Source organism: Mesoplodon mirus, assembly GCF_964341445.2.
Source record: "Mesoplodon mirus genome assembly, chromosome: 17".
Taxonomy (NCBI): domain Eukaryota; kingdom Metazoa; phylum Chordata; class Mammalia; order Artiodactyla; family Ziphiidae; genus Mesoplodon; species Mesoplodon mirus.
In genome coordinates, this window is record NC_138993.1 from 16505186 (window position 1) to 16528363 (window position 23178).

Sequence of the window (23178 nt, forward strand, 5' to 3'; positions counted from 1 at the left end):
TTACAGAAACAATGTCAGGAATCTGGATGTGAGAGGCTTATTCTTGAACTCACTCTAAAATTATTAAGAAAGAAATGATATAGAAAGTAAGGCAGATGCTTTAGACCCCTGCATGTTTTTCCACTTGGAAATGTGACATCAACTTGACTTTGTATTTCTAAGCTTCGTTGTGGAACAAACCTGCAGATGGGAAGAGGAGGGGGAAGGAAAGGCCAGACACCAACCAGAGAGGAATAACAGTCACTTTAAATTCTGACACTGCTTGACATTGATTCTGGAAGAGGACCGGGAAGTTGATACGTAATTGGTCTGAGAAGGTTTAATTCAGCTAGAAACACTTAAATGTATCTGGCATAGTTATCTAAGTCCTGAGGACTATAATGATTTCGCAATTTTATGAGAAGGTAAGACAGGTCTGACGCACACCAGTCCCCAATGCTTAACAATGTGCTAGACCCCTTGTGTATAAAAAGTTATATGGTTCAGGGTTTCCCTGGTGGCGCAGTGGTTGAGAATCTGCCTGCTAATGCAGGGGACACGGGTTCGAGCCCTGGTCTGGGAGGATCCCACATGCCGCGGAGCAACTAGGCCCGTGAACCCCAACTACTGAGCCTGCGCATCTGGAGCCTGTGCTCCGCAACAAGAGAGGCCGCGCTGGTAAGAGGCCCGCGCACCGCGATGAAGAGTGGCCCCCGCTCGCCGCAACTAGAGAAAGCCCTCGCACAGAAACGAAGACCCAACACAGCCATAAATAAATAAATAAATAAATAAGTAAATAAGTAAATAAATAAGTAAGTAAGTAAATAAATAAATAAATAAATAAAAGTTATATGGTTCAGATGACTGAAGAGACTCCATGTGTGCCAATCTCTGCTGTATGGCAAAGTGACTCAGTCATACACATGTAGACATTTTTTTTTTTCTTTTTTTTTTTTTTTTTGCGGTATGCGGGCCTCTCACTGTTGTGGCCTCTCCCGTTGCGGAGCACAGGCTCCGGACGCGCAGGCCCAGCGGCCATGGCCCACGGGCCCAGCCGCTCCGCGGCACATGGGATCCTCCCAGACCGGGGCACGAACCCGTATCCCCTGCATCGGCAGGCGGACTCTCAACCACTGCGCCACCAGGGAGGCCCTGTAGACATTTTTTAAAATATTCTTTTCCATGATGGTTTATCCCAGGATACTGAATATAGTTCCCTGTGCTATACAGTAGGACCTTGCTGTTTATCCATCCTATATATAATAGTTTACATCTGCTAACCCCAAACTCCCAGCCCTTCCCTCCCCCACTCCCCTCCCCCTGGGCAACCACAAGTCTGATTTCTATGTCTATGAGTCTGTTTCTGTTTTGTAGATAGGGTCATTTGTGTCTTATTTTAGATTCCACATATAAGTGATATTGTATGGTATTTGTCTTTCTCTTTCTGACTTACTTCACTTAGTATGATCATCTCTAGGGCCATCCATGTTGCTGCAAATGGCATTCTTTCTTTCCTTTTTACAGCTGAGTAGTTTTCCACTGTATATATGTACCGCATTTTCTCTGTCCATTCCTCTGTCGATGGACATTTAGGTTGCTTCCATGTTTTGGCTATTGTGAATAGTGCTGCTATGAACATAGGGGTGCATGTATCTTTTTGAATTATAGTTTTGTCTGGGTAAATGCCCAGTAGTGGGATTGCTGGGTCATATGGTAGTTCTGCTTTTAGTTTTTTAAGGAACCTCCACACTGTTCTCCATAGTGGCTGCACCAACTTACATTCCCACCAACAGTGCAAGGGGGTTCCCTTTTCTCCACACCCTCTCCAGCATTTATTGTTTGTAGACTTTTTGGTGATGGCCATTCTGACCACTGTGAGGTGGTATCTCATGATAGTTTTTCATTTGCATTTCTCTAATGATTAGTGATGTTGAGCATCTTTCCATGTGTCTACTGGCCATTGTAAATCAACTACATTTCAATAAAACATAAATTAAAAAAAGAGACTCTAGTATTTTACACAGAATCCGTTCTTCACCTCAGTAACTGCCATCCTTTCTAAACCACACTGTATCTCGCCATTTCCATTGGCGCCACAGTCAGCCTGAGAGCGCCAGGACCTCACTGACATTCTGTAGATTTGGAGATGGGGCAGCAGGGCTTGCAAACGACAGGATCAGAACATTCATCTTGTGTTAAGAAGTCAGGTGCATCCATCAAAGCCAAACAGACGAAAGAACAGGGTGTGAACCAAACCTATCCCAAGGATGTGTTCATCAAGACTGCTCAGCCGTACACTAGAGCTAGCGGGACGAATCCTCACAAGGACAGTAACTAAGATTTATTTTATAAAGGGATTTGTCTGGCAGGATGTTGAGAAATGAGATGAACCATGATTAGCGTTACAAGTGTTCCAGGAAAAAACACTATGGACATGCTTATAAAATATATCATGGGGCTTCCCTGGTGGCGCAGTGGTTGGGGGTCCGCCTGCCGATGCAGGGGACACGGGTTTGTGCCCCGGTCTTGGAAGATCCCACATGCCGCGGAGTGGCTGGGCCCGTGAGCCATGGCAGCTGAGCCTGCGCATCCGGAGCCTGTGCTCTGCAATGGGAGAGGCCACAACGGTGAGAGGCCCGCGTACCGCAAAAAAAGAAAAAAAAAAAAAAATATATATATATCATGGATGGGCATTGAAAAATCAGTGATAAAATATGGCACTGCTTTTGTTCATGATCAAACTAGCAATGTGGGAAATGCAGGCTGTGGACTCTTTTTTTTTTTTTTTTTGGCCTAAAATTCAGTGAAATATTCAAATGCTTTGCTAACTTGAATAGGATACTGATGTATCCCTGGTCCTTATTTCCAAGCTTCCTCAGAAAAATATGTACCTTACATCCCATTTGAAGAACAAGCTTCCTGGGCATGACTAGAAAATTAAAGATGGGGGAGGCATTTAGTCCAGCCCCTCATGCTACAGATGAGGTCAGACGACTTGACCAAGTCGACCCGTTAGTCAACGGCAGGTCTAGAAGAGAACAAACATCTCCCAACTCCCAATTTGGGGCTCCCTGTAGCTCTGAAGTGCTTACTCCTGCTAATGGCCCCAAGGACTGCAAAGCAGGAGGAGACAGGGTCCCTTCCAGAGATCACAACCTAACTGAGAAAGCAAGATGCTCACACGTGAGAAATATAAGAAAAACACAAAATGGGAGATGGTAGGTTCTGAATGGTGTAGGGGATGAATTTCAGAGATAATAGCTGAAGTTTCCTTCTCCCACAATTTTCTTATTGCCTGCGGCCCTCCACCTGCAGAGTCTGGGCTGTTCATTGCTTCGGGGCAGGTGGGGGCAGATGGACCCACCATTCATCAAGTTCCTGAATTTAGACTGTTTTCAGATCACAGCAGAGGAAACCGTCTGGAAGGGCAAGGCTCTTCTCTATCGCAAGGACTGAGGTTTCGGAGACAGAAGAGGCTTTCTGAGCTGAGAAAGGCTAAAAACCTAGGGCAGGGCGTTTACCCCGTGAATTGGACTGCAGAAGAACGTGTGATGCTGCAGGGGCGGCTTTTCCGCCTCAGCAGATGTCCGGTTTGGGCTTCTGGTGGGAGGAAGAAGACTGGAAGAGACCTGACCAAAGCCTGGATGCTAGGTTTCTGAGGGTCATGTACTGAACTCCTGGGCTGAGCCCTGCAGGGGTGGGTGCTCCAGAGCAGAGCAGACCTGTACCTTCACGTGCCAGGGGGTGAGGGTGGTGGCTCAAGAGCTAAGTTCAGCTCGATTACAGAGAAATACAACAGTTCCACTTTTATATCTGAGCAGGCGACTGTGAAAATCCATACTCACTAAAACAGGAGGTTCTTATAGAGTTCTCAAGAGACAGCACAAAGTGTTATAATCCAACTGATGGTGAGCCTCTAAACATGCCAGCTCATAGCAAGACCTCCAACTTCTGAGTCTAGATTGTCTGTGACCCCCACATTTTAGCCTATGCTCAAGCCTGAGGCAATGAAATATTAAAGATGGACTCACAGAGGAAGTCCAGTTCTCCCCGCAATAGACAAAGGAAAGACTTCTCACAACTATTCTTGTTACAAAGAAGGAAAGATAAGTCTTCCAGGCCCTGGTTGCATAGCTCAGCATCAGTACCTTTTGGTACCAATAATAATGTCAGAAGATGTCAGGGTGAGATAAAAATAAAAGGGGAAGTGAGAGCAGATGGAATGTTCCTTCCCTTCCCTAACCAGTGTGTTGTACAAAATTTAAAAGTTTAGCGAATGAGGATGAAGGAGAGAAGGTTTACAAAGAAGAAAGGAGGGAGGGCTGATGGGATCCTCTTCGCTTTCCTAGTCAATTCTGAATATTGTTAACGTTTAGTGGATATGACCTGGCTTTTTGCACAACCTTCCCTGAATACTTCCAACTTGTCTTCCCCTCAAAGGTTAATAGCAATAATACTGATGTTGAATAAAGATAGAAATTGTCTACTGGAAGCGAAATACTTTCCATGAAGCCTGTGCAGTGCACGGATGGTTTGGAGGTACTGTTTTTGCTGCCTGAGGTTGGAGCGGGCATGTAATTGATACTATACTTTTAATGAGAGCCACAGAACAGACTGCAGCCTGTGGGTCTCCAGAAGCTGAGAGTCTCCCTGTTTACAATCTGCTCTTCAGAGCACTTCTGCCCATTGTTACTGTGTGTGTATCCATCCATACAGTTTTTGTTTATAAAAATCCCAATTTTTATAAGACGCTGGCACTCTCATTCATGCCAGTGGGAGAGGGAAATGGTACCTTTGGAGAATGACCTGGCAATAGTGATCATAAGCTGTAAAAAGTAAGTATGCTTTTTACCTTGACAATTCCACTCGTAGGAATTTATACTAAGGAAATAATGAAGGACATGCACAAAGATATAGTATAAAATGCTGATTATAATAGTGAAAAAGTGAATAGAACCTATAGGACCAACAATAGGGCACTGGTGAATAAAGTATGGTGCAGAAAGAAATATAATGGAATCCTGTAGAGATAGTCAAACTATTATAGAATAAGTTTACTGGTATATAAAGAACTTCACAATATGCTTAGTGAGAAAATTAGACTATAAAACTATCCAATATAATTTTTGGTAATAATATACACATGTATAGAAATATAGATGCTCAGAAAAAAATCTATAAAGGCAGACACCAAATTACAACTTGTTTCTGGATGGCTGCATTCTGAGTTTTCTTCTTCTTGCTAATCTGTATTTTCTGATTTTTCTACAAGGACTATGTATTATTTGGATATAATTATTTTAAAACTGGGAAAAGCACCTGGCATGTCAGGAGAATGCGTAGTAGCAGCTACTCACTTTTGTTCCCTCTCGTGGGATAGGGGTCCTGCCAACCCTGCTAGGACAGATGTCCCTGAAGTGTCACTTCAGCCTCTCAGGGAAAATGTGATCATGAGAAGCCTGACTCCATTTTTCTTTCATATCCTGGCTAGAAATTGATACCCTATATGTAATTGAAATCACAGAATTAAAACTCATCTTTGAAGCCGGAAGGACTACACAATCAGTTTTTCAGAAATGGATGTTTGTGTAACAGAGCATCAGAGGAGTTGTCCCTATGGGATATTGTCCTCAGCCTTTGATTTCCTGATGAGTATCTTTGGTTATTGCTTTTTTCTTATCAACTGTCAAATAGTAATATTGTCTAGTTTTCCAGGTTCCCACTTAGAGGACTCTGAATATACAGACCCCATACCATCAAATAACATTCTAAGTGCACCCACTCTTTCACCTCCAGTAGTTTCATTCATCTCAGGTGTCGTTTGCTAATTTCATGATCATGTAGATAAGGCTGCCACCTGCTTCTCAAAAAAAACCCCAAACAAACAAATACCTCTAGCTTGCCTTATAAAGAACAAGTCTCATGTTTTAAAATAAACTACTCTTAGAGGAGGAACACAATTTTCTTTTAAATTATCAATAAAATAACTTAAATATTAAGTGAATAATTTTATCTAGACGTTAAACAAATCCTAGAACCTACAGATTATACCATTAACAATTAGCCTCTGAAAGTAAGAAACTTGGATAAATCCCGTCAATCGTGGATGATTTAAGGGCAATCTTATTTACTGGGGAGACGGGCTAGATCAGTGCTCTATAAAATTTCCGTACAAACAACTCACATGACTCAGGAAGTCAGGGTGGGGCCTGGGATTCTGCATTTCTAACACGTTTCAGGGTGATGCTGGGGTCTGTGGACCACACTCTGAGTAGCAAGTTTTCCAGTTTGGTGATTTTATGTGCGCTGCCAGGCCAAGAATACCCTGTCTGGGCAGCTGACAAAATGTGGAAGGAGCAAATACCCCAACCTGCACCAGCTGGCGTTCTGGGGCTCTCAGCTTCTGCTAAGCCTCCACCTGAGTGGCTGCAAGATCCATACCTGCCAAAAACGACGCTTCCAGGACTGTGGCCTTTTTTATTAGCGTTACCTACAAGCTACATGTTAAATGGCTCCAGCCTTAAGAGAAAGGTCCAGGAACCTAAGAAGTGTCTCAAACATGAAGCCACAGTTGTCCCAGAAAGCCTCAGTGCCTGGGGGCATGGAAGAGCCACAGGCACCAGGCCCTTCTCCAAAGGCAGGAGAGCCAGTTCCTGACTGGAGTGAGGCCAGGGCATTCCCAGGAGGACAGAGGAGGCCTTCAGGGCTCTTTCCCACATGGCTACGGGAGCTGGAGCTGTCAGGGGCCCAGATGCCCCATGCTAGGGAACGCGATAGGTACTTGTGAGTAAAAGCTTTAATCTCACAGTCACTTTGGAAGGCAGAGCCACAGAGCAGGACAGACCAGGCAAGAAAATCAGATTGATCTGTCCCGCGTGCACAACATCTTAATGGTTTCCGATTGGTCTCTGCAGTCATCAGTGATACAATCGTCCAGCACAAGGCCACTCGCGGAGAGCCCGTCTAGGGCTGTGGGGTCATTCCAGCTGTGCAGCAGCTCACTCTGAACCTCCATGAGAACAGCTCTGCACGTGACCATGACTGTTGGGACAGAATAGGGTCTCAACCAGAATAAAAACGAGAGTAGTTCTCGTCTGGGGTTCATTTGCTGGAAGGTGCACACTCAAGACCTCCTGGCACACAAAACCCCGACTGTCCTCCACTGAAAATATGTACACATGTTCCCGATGCCTTGTTTTATGTCAACCGTTGGGTTTACAACAGGTATTACTACTAGTGACACTGTATATTAGTAAGTCAATCAAACAGTGTCGCTAACATGAGTAAAGCCCTTTGGAATCAGAGGAAGCAGAAAATCAATGAAAGTAGTGATGGACGTGAACTGAGATACTTAAAATACCTGGCAGGCTGGTCTCTGATGATTGTATTACCATCTATAACTAACTCTGTCTGAAAGGCGATATTCTAAATTAGAGAAAATCGGTGACTTTTCTTTTGGTGCTTAGACTGCAATAGGAGTGTGAAGCTGGGGATGGAATAGGTGGATTTTTTAGTCTTTTGGCAAACTGTGCATATTGCCAACTCCATACTGATCACAGAATTAAGCCGCTTCATTGGCTGAAATTGTTCTTCATAAGGATTAATGAATAGATTTGAGTTCTGCCTAGATCTTGTGGAATAAGATTCTGAAAGCTGTGTGTTCTGAAAATCATAATGGAGAAAAGTATTGTACACAGAAGAAAGAAATGAAAACTATGGCATTTACAAATGGATCAGAGTGAAATTGGCTCGCACCACCTCTTCCAAGATACTGATCTTCCTTTTTTGGATGTATGTGATAAAAACTGGCTCTAAAATGAGCAAATTCTGTCAATAAGTTATCGTCTCCTCTAACAAAAACAGAAAGAACATAACGAAAATTTCATATCCCAAGTCTGAATCGAGCTCTTGGATACGGAGACACAGATCATATATGTTCAAATGTCCCCCGTCACTGATGAGTTCGACAGTGCGCAATCGTATCTTTTCAAGGTGTTGCTGCTTTGAAAGCTCCTTACATTGTTTATTAATTAAATCACAATGATCTTATCTTTCCCTGCACGCTGATGGGACCCACAGATGTGGCCAGAGACAAAATCAAAACGTATGATGCTTCGGTATCCTGAAACAGCAAGGAAATGATGACACCACTGAGAAATGAAAGGGAAAAGACAGCATTTAGAAAGATGCGCACGTGAGAAAAGGCAACCTCGGGACGGGATGGTATGTCACCCTGTCAGAGCAGCAAGGCAGACTTGACAAGCCCCATGGTGGCTCTAGACCAGCTACAGTGCCTTGCAATTAACCGAAACACCCCAATTTTCCTATTTAAAAAACACCTGGGGCTTCCCTTGTGGTGCAGTGGTTGAGAGTCCGCCTGCCGATGCAGGGGACACGGGTTCGTGCCCCGGTCCGGGAAGATCCCACGTGCCGCGGAGCGGCTGGGCCCGTGAGCCATGGCCGCTGAGCCTGCATGTCTGGAGCCTGTGCTCCGCAACGGGAGAGGCCACAACAGTGAGAGGCCCACGTACCGCAAAAAAAAAAAAAAAAAAAAAAACACCTGCAATCCACCTGACCCTTTTTCCTGGACACCAGTGTGTGTCCAGAGGCCCCCGGCACCAGCTGGACCTCTGTAAGGCTGCCCTCAAGGGCAGGTCATAGACATGGCAGCCCCAGGAAGGCTTAAGGGACAGAAGTCCATGGGACCAATAGCCGGTAGGAGCTCGGGGCCAGCAGGGAGAGTGTAGGCAGGAAACAGGGAAGTTCCCTGAGTCACTGGAAGTCAGGAAAAGAAAGTTAGGGAAGAAATAGTAGGGCAGGAATCTGAGGCCTGGAGGAGGGAGGTGAAGACAGATTCAGTTACTCCCGCCCACCCATGACATGTGCCTTTTTTCTACAGCTTGCTACATGCTCCTGGGCTCCAATGAGGAGAACACACTGCTCGTGGCCATTTCTCCAGAATTTCAGGCACAGAGAATTCCTCAGGGCATTGCCAAGATCCCTCTCTATCATTCCAACTGACCTTTTATCATGTGTGCTCTGAAAAGCCTGAAAGGGCACAAAACTGCAAGGCAGTCCTGCCGTCACTGGCAGTTTATAAGGGCCAGGTGAAGAGCTAACCACCTACTTGAGGTTCAAGAAGGAACAGTCTTAGGGCACAATTAGGAGGGCAACTAGAGAAGAGGCTTTGGGAGAAGAGTCTCAAACAGAGAGAACTAGTTAATTCTTTGACTGCCTCCTACTGGCATTATCCTGGGGCTAGAGACCCGCAAGAAATGGTATACTGTCCTGAAAATATCATTTTTTCAGCTCCCAGCATCTTCTAGGAGGAATTCTCCAAGTATCATTACGATCTTTGTTTGAAAGGAAATATTCAATCACACATGAGATTTCATTAGCATTATGTAGCACAGTTGATGTTTTTCCCCCAGCATAATTATTGTTTTTCGTTTATTCTGTTTATAAAATTCCCCCTTTCTATTTAAATCGCTTAAGAATGCGAATTGTACACAGTGGCTTGATGATCTTCTAACCAGGTTGCTGGAAAAAAACAACCTAAAATTCTGAGAGTATAAATTAAATTCAGCTTCCTAAGGAAGTATTAGGCTTTACTGAGATCTCCTGAGTGCTAAGAGTGGGTTTAGTTTTGCAGAAAACACAAAGAAAAAGCCTTTCTTTCTATCAATCTAAAAAATACAAACGGACAAGTCGCAATTAGAAAAAATTCATCCACATAAAACCAAAACATCCATTAAAGAAGCCCCCCTCAGCCACTCCCCTGAATTGAAAGTGACACGGGACACAGTCAACAGAAATGCGATTCTTTACCCCAAGAGGTCGAGGAGAAGCAGGAAGCCCAATGATCTCATGGCGGCCCCCCTTCCACTTATTTGAGGGGAGGGGGGATAAAAAGCAGCAGCTGCCCCTCCCCACAAGGTCTCTACCGCCACTGACTTATGGTCAGCTCACAATACAGAGGCTCAAATTGATTCTGAACAGCCCTCACTTCAGGGTTAATGCTACGGGCCACCAAATAGGACGCCCATCCTCTAGACTTTTATTCTGGGACCAAGGAAAAAGATACAGTGTCCTTGATGCTTCACTACTTTCCTCCCTCCCTCCTCCTCTCTTTTTAGAGGAGTTTCTAAGACAGTCACATCTGAGCATCCCAGAGCTCCTGGAGAGGTCCTTAGAGGTCATTCAGCCCAGCTTCCTCATCCCAAAGAGGGGGAAACTGAGGCTCACAGAGGGTAAATGACTTGCCCGAGAGCCTACACCGAATGTACGGTGGAACCAGGACTGGGGCCTAGGACACCTGAACCCCACACCACTGCTCTGGTACTTTGTCTTAGGGACAACCTTTCTTCTTCTGCCATCAGGGGCAGGCGGTGTGAAGAAGCAGCCCCTGCATTCCAAGAAGAAAACCGGCAACTAAATAGACTGGTGTTCTTGCAGGAAGCTCTGCTGACAATCCCGGTAACGACAGAAGCCAACTGTGGACAGACAGAGTCTCACCCCAGCTCTCCCCAAGGAAGCACTCAGGCCTCTGTGAACTCCGGAACAGACAGGTAAAGGGGCATCAGGTGAATGTGCGGGAAGGACCACTTGCACACACGGAAATTCCATTTCCTAAAAGTAAATGGGAACCAGTGCTCAAATCCCAATCAGGAGTCAGGAATCATTCAGAAACAAGCCATTCAGTGGCAAGAGGCTGACAGATCGCAGGACAATGACAATGAGGCGCCGGAGCTGCTTCCAGGACCAAAGTGTGGGGACTGGGACCGACTGGTCAGCCCTCTGGGCCCGTGGTCACACAGAAGGTGCTGGCACCAAGCTGGCTGTGCCAGGGAGAGTGACCCTGGAACTGCACCGTTCAGGAGAAATAGCAAACTTCTTTCTACTGAGTCCTCTGAGGGATTATCTAGCTTGTGGGGAAATGCTATTTTTTTTTTTTTTTTTTTTCTTTTTGCGGTATGCGGGCCTCTCACTGTTGTGGCCTCTCCCGCTGCGGAGCACAGGCTCCGGACGCGCAGGCCCAGCAGCCATGGCTCACGGGCCCAGCCGCTCCGCGGCACATGGGATCCTCCCAGACCGGGGCACGAACCCGTATCCCCTGCATCGGCAGGCGGACTCTCAACCACTGCGCCACCAGGGAGGCCCCGGGAAATGCTATTTTTAACATCTACTTGGAAAATACTTTTTATTATTGCAGCATTGTTGAACCTATGTGTTAAAGGATAGATTTAACACTCTAGATTTAATATTCTTTTTTTCTTTTCAGAAAGGGTCCACTCTGTTACCTTTAACTGAATGCATAAGGGGCCTTCTCCCGTGTATGGGTGCGGCCAGGATTGATGCTTCTGGCTGGAAGGAAAGGCAGTTCAGGCAACATAGAGAGCAAAGACAGTCAGAGGCCCAGCAGTATCCTCCCCTCACCTCTTCTGCCCGCCCAGAACAAGGATGTGATGGTTGTGGCAGAGGCAGCCATTCTGTAACTTTGAGGCAACCCTGAGGATGGAAGCCAAAATCTGAGGACTGTGTAGCACACCCACACTGCCTCCTCTGGACTTTTTTTTTTTTTTCCATTAGAGGAAAACAAACCCTTACTTAAGTCATTTTTTCCTCTATTATTCATAGTCAAATACATTTCCTAACTGAAATATGAAACGCATATACCCCCTCACTCACCAAGAGGCCCCAACACTGAAGAATGACGCAGCACTCGCCAAAAATTGAAAGAGAAAAGGAACAGCAATAAAAGGCTATTGATCCCAGTTGTACTAAGAGAAATTCCAACTCAGATCGCAATTAAAATAATGGAGAGGAAAACATCCCAAACCAAATTACCCATTTCACTGACAAGAGAGGCGCTTTATTGTGACCCAGAGGACTGCTTTGGGAGCTACAAATTGAGCAAAGGCTTTGGGCAAGTATTTTATAAAAATCATTTTAAAGCAATGCAGCCTCTGGGCAAAACTGAAAATGGCAGGGGAGAGAGAGAGAGAGAGAGAGAGAGAGAGAGAGAGAGAGAGAGGGAGGGAGGGAGGGAGGGAGGGAGAGGGAGAGGGAGAGGGAGAGAGGGAGAGAGGGAGAGAGGGAGAGAGGGAGAGAGGGAGAGAGGGAGAGAGGGAGAGAGGGAGAGAGGGAGAGAGGGAGAGAGGGAGAGAGGGAGAGAGGGAGAGAGGGAGAGAGGGAGAGAGGGAGAGGGGGGAGGGAGGGAGGGAGGGGGAGGGGAAGAGGGGGAGGGGGGAGGGAGGGAGGGAGGGAGGGAGGGAGGGAGGGAGGGAGAGAGAGAGAGAGAGAGAGAGAGAGAGAGAGAGAGAGAGAGAGAGAGAGAGAGAGAGAGAGAGAGAGATGAAATCACTGGAGCATTATTCTCATTATTACTAATGGTTCTTAGTAACTCAGGGGCAATGCTGGGTCTCCAGTTGGCTGAAATGATCAGAAATTGCTCGCTGCAGTTATACTAACTAAATATAATTTGACACCAAATAACCATCCCAGATATACAGCTTTCCGCACAGTCTCTCATTGCAAAGGAAAAACTAAGCCATAACATCAATAAATAGAATAATCCAATTAAGTGTCTTTCCATTTGGGAACTGTTTAGAATTGAGAGCTTATCAGGATAGTGAGATAGGCCAAAACCATTCGTGTTTACCGACTCAAAACATCAGGGCTGTTATTGTAAGAAATTTTTTTTTTGTTATTTTAAAATAAGTGTTTAATCAGTCTGAATGGCTCTGTAGTGATCTTCATCATTGTAAACTGTTCCTAGATATAACACCTAATTTCCCATTAATAGATTTACTTGTAATTTAATATTCAATATAAGCATGTTTTTCTATGCTCAGAGTATGTTTATAAACATACTTTTTTTTTTTTTTTTTTTTTACCATATATAATCATCATCTGTGGTATCTGCCTGCAGGTACAGAAATACACAGGAGGAAATCTGCCCAACAGAGGAACTGGGGCCACCTCATGATCCAATGAATGCACTCTGAGCTGTGAGCCCACGGACAGCAGGTATTTGATACATGTTTGTTGAATGAATGAGTTACCTCAGCTTCATCAGATAAGGTATTTTCCAAGCATGCAGGTTAATAAAGCCTGGGCTAGTTCCTCCAGGCTGAATTTCCACAGGGAAAGTGGTGGCACGTCTAGCCCTCAAATCAAGGTACAATCACATTCTCCAGGAAAAGCCTCCACTTTTCTCCACTCCCCAGAGAATCCTGTATCCTTTGGCCAGGATACCTTCGGAGATTCTTTCTATTAAAGCAAGGGTTACATGGATGGCCTTCTCTACATACAGAGATGGGACTGACCCCCAGGGGGACTCTGAAGACAAAGCTGAAGGACATTTAAGCCATACTTACTGCTGGTGGAGGACATGTGGCTGTAGTCAGACCTGAAACACAAAAGCTTAGTGTTAGTAGGATTAGACATTATTTTTCTGTCCAAGTGATCTCTTCAAAGTAGAATTTTAAACAGTCAGTGGTAAGTAGCATTTAAATGGTAAAGAAATGCCACAAATTAAAAACTCTCATGCTGCGGACTGTTTTATGCAGAATCAAGTTATGTCTGGATTTTTAAGCACAAATTTAAAGGCATTCTAGAAATCCAGGGTCCTTCATATGGGCTCTGTGAGTCTCCCAGATGGGAGACCAGATGGGTCCCGAACCATCTAAATTTACTGGCAAATTTTTGAATGGAAGCTTATTTTCCCGGAGAGAACGCTCAAAGTTTTCAGTAGACTCTCAAAGGGGTTCATGACTCCCACAAAAGGTTAAACCACTGCAAAAGGTTAAACCCTTGAAATGTCAGCACCACCCCTCAGGGAAATGTTTCTTTGCTGATGTAAGCAGAGGCGAGGCGGACCCTGGTGAGAAGGAACCCTGGCTGGGAGGGCTTCCACATTCAAGGCCTGGCTGACCATCAGGTAACACACAAGCACAATGATGGTTGATTTCAGTTCCATCTAGGAAGAAATCCTGCTAGATATTAGAGTAACAGGATGTGGGCTATGATCTGGAAAGGGAAAGGGCAGGGTTAGGGCCAGGGTGAAATAACCCATCAGTTTGTATGCTGAAAAATCAGCTGCTGGCATTCGGCCTCTGTGAGAATGGGAATGTGGCCAAGAACTTGTCTGCTTAATCTCTGCTAAGCTTCTGCCCTACTTGTGTGGTTCTTAGACTGTCCCTCTCTGGCAACGTACATGGTATAGAAGCTATTGGTTTTCTCCCCACAGTGTCCCCAAGTCATTCTTGGTAGGAAATTAAGCTCTCAGGCATGGAGGAGTTTATTCTACCAAGGTGGTAGTTAGGGGACATAGTTATGTGAATAAAGTGGTTAATTATGTTTAATTTTATAGATATACACTCCTTTTATTTACTTAGTCTCATGCTGCCTTTCTTGAATCATCCAATTTTTACTCCATTGAGTTTCTTACCACATTAAAAAGATATATACAAAACTTTAAAAAAGTCATAAAAAGCATGCCTCTCACTAATTCAAACAACCTACATCTCCCACACAAAATGATGCACTGACTTATGGGTAGAGGAACAAAAAGGAAGAAAAACAGCATGTGATTTTCTCTTTTCAAATGAAATACCTTAGTTGTCACAGAGTCACTGAATTTCAAAACTGGGAAGAATAACAACTACTAACATTTGCATATCCCTTTATATACTACCAACTGCATCCACTGAGATCTCATCCAATTTTTTATATCATTGATTAGGAAACTAAAGTGATAGTATCTGTAAGGAGACCAGGAAGTGAGGCTTGAACTAGGCAGGTAGAGCGGTGGTAAGGAAGGAGTTAGAAGGGAGAATGGATTGGATAGAGCCTGGAGACATGCTGGCTAAGGGAAAAGGGAGAGGAGAGGGAGGGAGAGAAAATGAGAGAGGAGAGTCAGGGATCAAGAACATTCTGAAATGCAGGATCTGTAACCCCAGTGTTGGTGCATTAAATTCTTTCTGGAACCAGGCAGGACATAAATAAACTTTCGGACAATACTTAGAAATGTAACTGTACATACATACATACAATGAATACTCAACCAACATCCACTGTGGGAGATGCAACAGCAAAACAATTCCATTACAATATGATCATCTTAAGATGGCCAGGCTTCAAAGAAATTGCATGAAAATTCCAATAAAACATTCAGTAAGAATGTGCAATCGTATTTATTTTATTTTTAAAATTCTGTCAGTATTTTCAGCTAGGATCTTCCAAATACTCTTGAAGCATATGGGTTTTGCATATGCATACATTTTAAAGATCTGCATACAGATGGATACCTATGTAGAATGAAATTTACATTTGAAACATATTCCAAGAATCTTAAAGTGCAACGGGGGTATTTTAGGGCAGGTGCTAGCATAACGAATGCCCCTGCCATGAATCTCTCCATATTTCTCATGATGAAAGGCACAGCCCAGGTCAGGCCTGCCAAATGGTCGGTCTTCTGTCACTCTCGCCCTGCTCCAATTCCTTCCTCATACAGCAGTCAATCTTTGCAAGGCACAAATCTGATCATGTCCCTCTCTGGATGAAGTTCAAGCTCGACAGTGCACAACAGTGCACCCCTCTATGACTGATGGCCTCTGCCCAGCTCTGTAGTCTCATCCATCACCCCAACTTCCACCGCTGTCCACCATCAAAACAGAAATCAAACAGAAAGAAAAGTCACCTAAAACTTCACATTACCCTCCAGACTCTGGTCCTGGTGACATAATTTGTACCCAGTTGCCATAACGATGGAGATACAATTTTAAACTGCTCTTTTCACTAAACTCCATCATAAAATGCTGCTACATGGTTTCTGTAACTATAATTTTAGACAAGGTGATGTACTATAATTTAGTCAACCATTTCCCTTTTGTTGACTATGTGATTGGTCCCGATTGTTCACTTTTGCAAAGCACATGGTGATGAGAAATTTATAAATACAGCTTGATATTTAATTTCCTTAGAAAAATTATCATGATGGGGAATGGGGGCTGAGTCAAGGTATGAAGACTTCTATAGTTTTTAAAATACATTCCAAATAACCCCAAAAGGTTATTTACTAGAAATATGGCTGGTGAAAGACAAGCTGTAAAGCTTGAAAAAACTACGCATAAATAGGTTCAAACAATTTCAGATACTGACTACGGTTCTCTGGAGGGGTGTGTACTCCCAGCTTTTTTAGGTAGGAGGAAGCAAGCTGTAGGCTACCTGTCTTGGGAATTTTGTTTATTGGTCTCACATCCTAAGAATTTATCCAGCTGGCTCTGAATAAGACATTCAGCTTTGCCAGAATGAAGCATGCAAGGTGAATCCACAAATTTTAGGATGAAAAGTTTGTGGACACGATACAGATGAGCAGAATAATACAAGGATTATATATATTCACATGCCTGACACATATAGTAAACACATTTTCAAACATTACGTTTATTTAGTATCTGTGCCAATAATGAACAGAAAGTAAGATGTGGTCCTTGACTGTACTTTAATTATAATTAAACGTATAGGGGTTAAATATAAAGGGGTCTGCACTCAAGACAGTTTACCACTGTCAGCAGCCTACTTGCCAATTTTTATATTTATATAAAATGGAAACCTTCCTAAATTCTCTTTTCCAGGGAAATCTTGGGATAAGAATTGACCTTGGCATTTCTGTAAAACATCAGCTCATCACACCATGGACCTCACCTGTTAACTCCCAGTCCATTGAATTAGATGCCATGGTAATTTAGAGCTATCTAGCTCCACCTTGAATGCAAAGATAATACAGTACCTAATAGATCATCTTGTCTTCTATGCAAGATTTCCCACCTAAAATTCTTTAAGCCTGTCCCCTTGAAAAATGGATGCTACCTATTCCTTTCTATCCACCTGTTTATAAACTCTAGACCTGTGAATTGTTTGTTATCACTGAAATCACAGTGACACATCAGTTGGAGTTCACCCAAAGACAAAGAGCATGGTATGACCCTATGTTTTCAGAAGCTCAGTGACAGCTGCCACAGACGTGGAGATCCATTAATGCCAGGTCAAACTTCTGAATGAAAATAATCCACAATCTATGGTTATATGTGAAAGACTGGCTTAGAGGCCAAATCTGGGAGACAGCACTATGCAACACCCATTGGAAAACATTCATCTTAGCCTTTTGTTTGGGTTTACAAAACACTGCCTGTCCCTCTGTTAAGAGACTCTGTTTCTTAAGACAGTTGACCATGGTCAATAGCCAACTTGCCAGTTTTTTCTAACAGAAAGTACACAGAAGCACAAGCCTTGTTTTCAAGTGGATCTGGAACGTGGGAGTTTCAAAATGACATCAATCGCCACAGAAGAATGCTAGTTTGCTTTTAGTCTGAGCCTGTATTGCTGGGGGTATCGGAGAGCAAAGGTAGCATTTCAAGCAAAAGAAAATGTCTGAGCAGAAAACAAGAATTAATTACAGACCAAATAGCTCTTTGAAAGGCAACTTCACTAGGCAGGAGGTGTGCTGGAGACCCAAGCTGCAATCTAGGTCACTAATGAGTCATATACCCTCTGAAACCTCCGTTTCCTCATCTTCAAAATAAAAATAATTATCAGACTAAGGCCTGTGCTGTACTCTTTCAGATGTTCTGAACAGTAATCAAGTTGCTTAAGGCATTTAAAAGCATCAGAGCCTCTACTGTGATGAGTACAAAGAACATATGGTCTTGCGTGCACCTGGAGATGTACATTTTTATTTATATAAAACTCTAAGTTTACCATTTGGAGTGTGTTTCATAAGAAATAATAATGTACTGAGGGTTTACTTATGCCAGGCACTGTTCTCTGGGCTTTAAGTGTATGGACCCATTTAATCCTCACAGCCACCCTATGAGGTGAGTACTGCTATTGTCATCCCCATCCTACAAAGGAGAAAGCTGAGGGCAGAGAGAGGTTAAGTAACTGGCTCAAGGGTCCAAAATTCCTAGGTGGAGAAGCCAGAATTTGAACCCCAGCAGGCTGGCTCTTTGGACTGTAGCTTTCAGAGGGATCAGCACAGTCTGTCTACTGGCAGCAGAATCCACGAAGATTCTTGGAAGCACTTGATATGCTGCTGAAAGGATCAGCCATCAGCTCAAGCAACAGCCGCACATTTCCCTTGCTCCTATGTTCTGTTCACCCCAGCCTGGCAACAGTCCCCCTCCCCCAAACCGTGATGATCTCAACTACCCACTGTCTCTCTCTGCCTGCCCCCAGGTGGGTGAACACTGCTGCAGGAAAATCAATGGCAAGGTAGACTGGTACCTTCGTATGTAATCACTAATCTTGACTGGGTTCTCACTCACCATTGCCTGGAACAACAGGGTCAAGTCTCCATTCTCCTGGGGGACGGGGGGGCTGCATTTGCACTGAATGGAAACCCAGCTTCCCTTCTCTCCCACTGGCTGCAACAGGGATGTCCCTCCTCTTTCCAAAGCCAAACTGTCCACATGACCTGAAGTCCATCTACCTGCACATTTTCAGAAAGCTGACATTACAGATATCCGTTTTTCTCCTACGTAGTTATCATTGCCCATTTACAGAATCCTTTCTCTGAGCATTTATTGCCCAATTCATGCCTACGTTTGAGAAGTCCTTCCCTCATCCCACTCTCCCCTCCAGCTACTGTCTCTCCTCACCCCTCCCTTTCCCAGACAAAGGGCTCCAGCCACCTCCTCTTCCTCAGCTGACCCAGGCTTCTCCTCCACTACTCTGCCTTCTTTTCATCATCTCCCTTTAAAAAGAAGGGAGATGACTTCCTCATCCTGATTTGTTTCTCAATAGCACAGCTGATCTCTTTCCTTTCTTCCCTTGGCCTCTGGGATATCACCTTCTTCCTTTTTTCATTCCATGCCTAGTTTTTCTCAGGCTCCTTTATCAGCTCATCCTCCTTTACCTGATATTTAAATGCTGTAGTTTTTCAAGGCTGGTCTTAAATAGTACCTGCTTCCCAGATTTGTTGAAGGATTAAATGAATTAATGAAATATGTAAGTCTTAGAATGGTACCTGGCACATAGTAAATGCCAGGCTTGTGTCTGCTATGAACTTTAGTTGATTGAATCCACTCCTAGGGCTTCAACTGCCATTTTTAGGCTGACAGTTCCCAACCGCAGTCCTCCTGTCTGACCTCCTCTCTAGGTAGATTACTTGACTGCTGACTCATCATCTTTACTTGGATGTCTCCCAATACTTCAAACGCAGCATGATGCAAATGAAACTTATACCCTGCCCAAACGTAGTTTGGAGGGGATCACAGGCTACTCTGAGAATCTGATGAAAAACAGTGTCTTATAAAACTTCACAAAGCCCATCATTTTGCATGCAACTTAAAGCAATTCATGCACCCCAAATTAAGGCTCCCTGTCTGAGTGGATGTGTCACTTGAGCTGACTCTTGAAAGAAGAATAGAGTTTCACCTGGCGGATAGGCGTGCCAGGTGGAGAAGGGCCTGGCGCAAAGAGGGCAGCTTGACACGGGTGAGGAATTGGAAAAAACCCAGCTGATGTGGTTATATGCAGGATGCAGGGACGAGCCTGCCAAGTGACAAGGCCAGAGGGAGAGGGGTGGGGACCCCATTAACACTGGGGCTTGTAGGCCATGCTAAACTCTTTGTGCTTTATAGATGACAGAACCACTAAAAGTTTGCAAGGCAGAGAGACACGATCCGATTTGCGTTTTTAAAAATAATGATAACAAGCACATACAGAGCAAGCTTTCCTCATGCTTTCTATACAGTCTCGACAGGTAGCTGTATGAAAGCTGGAGAGGGTAAGAGGCGGCAAGCTCTGGAAAAGCAGGGAAACTGTGAACAGTTTTTTAATAAGTAACCTCAACTTTAAGGGATATATGAATATGCAGCAAATACAAGACTAATAAGCATTCACTGAAACTATTTCATTTAAATGCATGCCACTTTACCTTTAGCTTAAGAATGCTACTGAGGCAATAAGAATTCTTCAAACAATTCTGTCCCGTTAACTTACACACTTATGACAGAGACAGAGAGGTGTCAGCGTGCTCAGCAAGCCCCTCCCAGGAGCCCTGACAGCTGTCATGCTGTTTGCTGGGATCCTGGGGTGATGACACTCCTGGGTCAGGGCTTTCTCTCCATTTCTCCGAGAGAGCCCTGGCATAAAAGATCTGTTTCAGGTGAGCTCTGCAAATTGAAAACCAATGGACCAGCCGGTGCTTTATTTAACCCAGCTGAAAATGACCTGATTACTTTTGTTTTGTTTCTTCTACTCATGTTCAGCTAACTGGGGCGGGGGTTTGGGGGGAGCCAAGGATCTTCAATTAAAGTTGATAAATGCCCCACATACAATGCGTGGGAGAAAGCACAGGAGTTCAGTATTTGGAATCAGGTTACAACACTGGAGTGTAACAGGGCTCTGTAGCGAACCATCAATGATCACAAGTGCGGATAACAGGGAAAGCCCACTGCAGGGTAAATGTTTTGGGGCAGTAAAGTCCCGGATTTCGGCTCCAGTGGATAGAGGCTGTAAGGAAGGGCGGGGTTGGGCAGGTGGGGGGGGGCGGGGGGGGCTGCCTAGGGAGCCTTTCTCCGGGTCAGGTGTGACCCTAGGTCCATTCTGGGCCTGGACTCTCTTCCTGTCCTCACAGCGTTGCCAAATCCTTAGATCTATGTCTAAATCTCCCCAGCCTTCCTGGAATGAGGCTTTCTGTGTTCTGGGCAGCTCCAGCCCTCCCCCTGGGTTACTGCAGATAGGCAAAAGCACCCTTTCCTTCTGGGTCGGTACCCGCATCCTGGAGGTAGCTCTGACTCTGCACCGGGAAGTCCTCTAGAGACAGGGGCTGGGCGGAAGCCTTTACAATGACGTTCGTCTCCTAAAAGACATTCAGCCTTTTGTCCCACTCAGGAAAACAGTGCTGTTCCGAGAGGGTTAATTAGTCTCCAAAGGTTTGGACTAATTGTTTGAGTCCGCCGAAGAGAAGAGGACATTTTTAAAAATAAGCAAGCCTAGATCATAGCACCGTCTTCATCCCACCTGTGCCCAAGGCAAGCGGCTCCAGCTGGGACAGGTGCGCTCAGAAGTGAGGAAGTTCGGCGGGGCAGTGGAGGAGTTGGGGGGGGGGGCGTCTTAGCAAGCACAATAAAGCCATAAAATGAAAAACGCCATCCCCTTAGAAGACTTCTGAAAGACTTTTAGGTCTCACGTGTTCTACCCTCTTTACCTTTTCTCCCCATCCCCAGACCCCCATCCTGGACTCCAGGGGGTTCCGGAGCTACAATAAGAAAGTCCTCGCGGAAGGTGGAAACAAGTGCAAGAGCATCCCTTGTCTCTCTAACGGTGATACAGGGGAACACTGCCTTTGCCCGGCACTCCGCATCAGCTCCGAGATGACGGAGGGCAAGAGGGTCTGGGGTGGTGTGGGCTGCGTGGGGTTACTCTGAACCTTGAGTCCTTCCACTTTTCTGCCCTCCAGGGTGGGGCCCGCCCTGACCGGGGCAGTCACGAACCCCGCCGCTCTGCCCTCAGGGCCGGCCCAGCAGAGAACGGGCTCGCCACAGCCCCTCCGGTTTCCCCAGGGGACCCGGCAGGAGAAGCAGTCCCCGCAGCCGCGTCCCGCCGAAGCGACTCCGGCGCGGGGTCCAGGAAGGTCCCGGGCCGGGAGGGGCCGCCGCGCAACTCGGAGAGTGGCCCCCGCCCACCGCCCGGCCCGGTCCACGCCGCTCACCCTCCGGTCTCTGCGCCCGAGTCCACGCAGTCATCCTCCTCGCCGCTACCCGCCTTGGGGTCCATGGCGCCTTCCCCGCCGCGCTCCGCTCGCGGGCGCCGGCGTGACCCGGGACGCGCTCCCTCCGGGCCGCCCAGCGCAGCCCGGACCAGCCCGAGCTGGCTGGGCTCCCTCTGAGCGTCTCACGGCCCAGGCTCCGGCAAACAACTCAGGAGCCACCCCACGCCGCGCCCTCTCCTGGCCGCGCCCAGCCAGGCCAGGGGCTGCTCCCGCCCCGCCCCGCCCCGCCCCTCGCCGCTCGGCCTTGCGAGCGTGTGCGCGCGCAAGAGGGTGAGTGCACGGAGCGCGTGTGCGCGCGGGGGTGAGCGCGTGTGCGCGCGGGGGTGTGCACGTGAGCCAGGGTATGTGCGTACGCAAGAGGGCGTGTGCACGCGGTGTGAGCGCGCGCGGGGGGATGTGTGCAGAGTATGTGCGCGTGCAAGAAAGTGTGTGCATGTGCGCGAGGGTAGGTGCACGCGCAAGAGGGTGTGTGCTCCGGCTGTGAGTCTGTGCGCGACATCGTGTGAGCCCGCGTGTTGCGCGCCTATGAGTGGTGTGAATGCATGAGTGGGCGAGGTCTGTGTGGTCGTGCGCACTTGTCTTTGTGGTTTGCTGGGGGTAGGTATGTATTTGTAGGTGCACGCTTCTGGGTGTCTGCTGACCGCGTGTTCCCGTCTGTGCTTTGTGACCGCGTGTGATGTGTGAGTGAGCCGTCCCTCTCCCCTGGGCCCACAGTCCCGGAATTCAGAATCCTAGGGATTGCCCGGAGGTTCCTCAGCCCCAGCGTCGCGAGTCCCACCGAGAAACCCCCGGCCACACGGTGAAAGCAAGGAGGAATCAGTTCTACTTCTGGACCACTTAGAACATCTAGGTGTTTTCGTACAGTTCCCTCAGAATTGCCAACACTGAATTCATTATCACCTTTCTTAGCACAGGTCTGAGTGGCTTCCCACCACCAACGTGCCAGTTTACAATTGGTGTCATGCATTCTTTTGCTAGTTAAAAAAAAAAAAAAAAAGCCTTTAAAAATAACTTAAAGACCATTGCAGGCACCTGCGTTCAGGGGTTGTTGTTGTAAGGGGATAATGGATGTTTGTAAAGTGCCCCACTCAGCACCTGGGGTGAGTTAATGATCACTATTGGAGAGCCTCCCTTCCTCTTAGTAGGGTGAGGCTGGATGGAACTTGGGGACAGGGAGGATCAAAACAATTTGGATTTAATTCTGACAGCCCTGTCCAAGCCATTGGAAAGCACTCATTTCTTCTTTCTTCTGTTTTAAAGCAAGTTATTTAACCTCTTTGAGCCTTTATTTACTTATCTGTAAGATGGGACTATTGATATCTACCCTATAGCCTGTTGTGAATTTAATGAGATCATACATAAAAATACATAGCATTGGTCCTGATACATGCTAAGCACTAGTACCAGGCAGCTATCAC

At 45.9% G+C, this 23178-nt stretch overlaps 1 protein-coding gene across 1 annotated transcript in view; it reads right to left on the reverse strand.

The window, feature by feature from the left end:
- FAM124A (family with sequence similarity 124 member A) overlaps positions 1 to 21859 on the reverse strand; it is a 107952-nt gene extending 86093 nt beyond the window's left edge. The window contains exons 1-2 of the mRNA XM_082602060.1: positions 21701 to 21859; positions 13359 to 13390 (exon numbers count right to left, since the gene is read on the reverse strand). Coding sequence (XP_082458186.1) covers positions 13359 to 13390; positions 21701 to 21765 — 97 coding nt within the window. The 5' untranslated portion in view covers positions 21766 to 21859. The remainder of the gene's footprint in view (positions 1 to 13358; positions 13391 to 21700) is intronic.
- Between the last annotated feature and the right edge of the window lie 1319 nt (positions 21860 to 23178).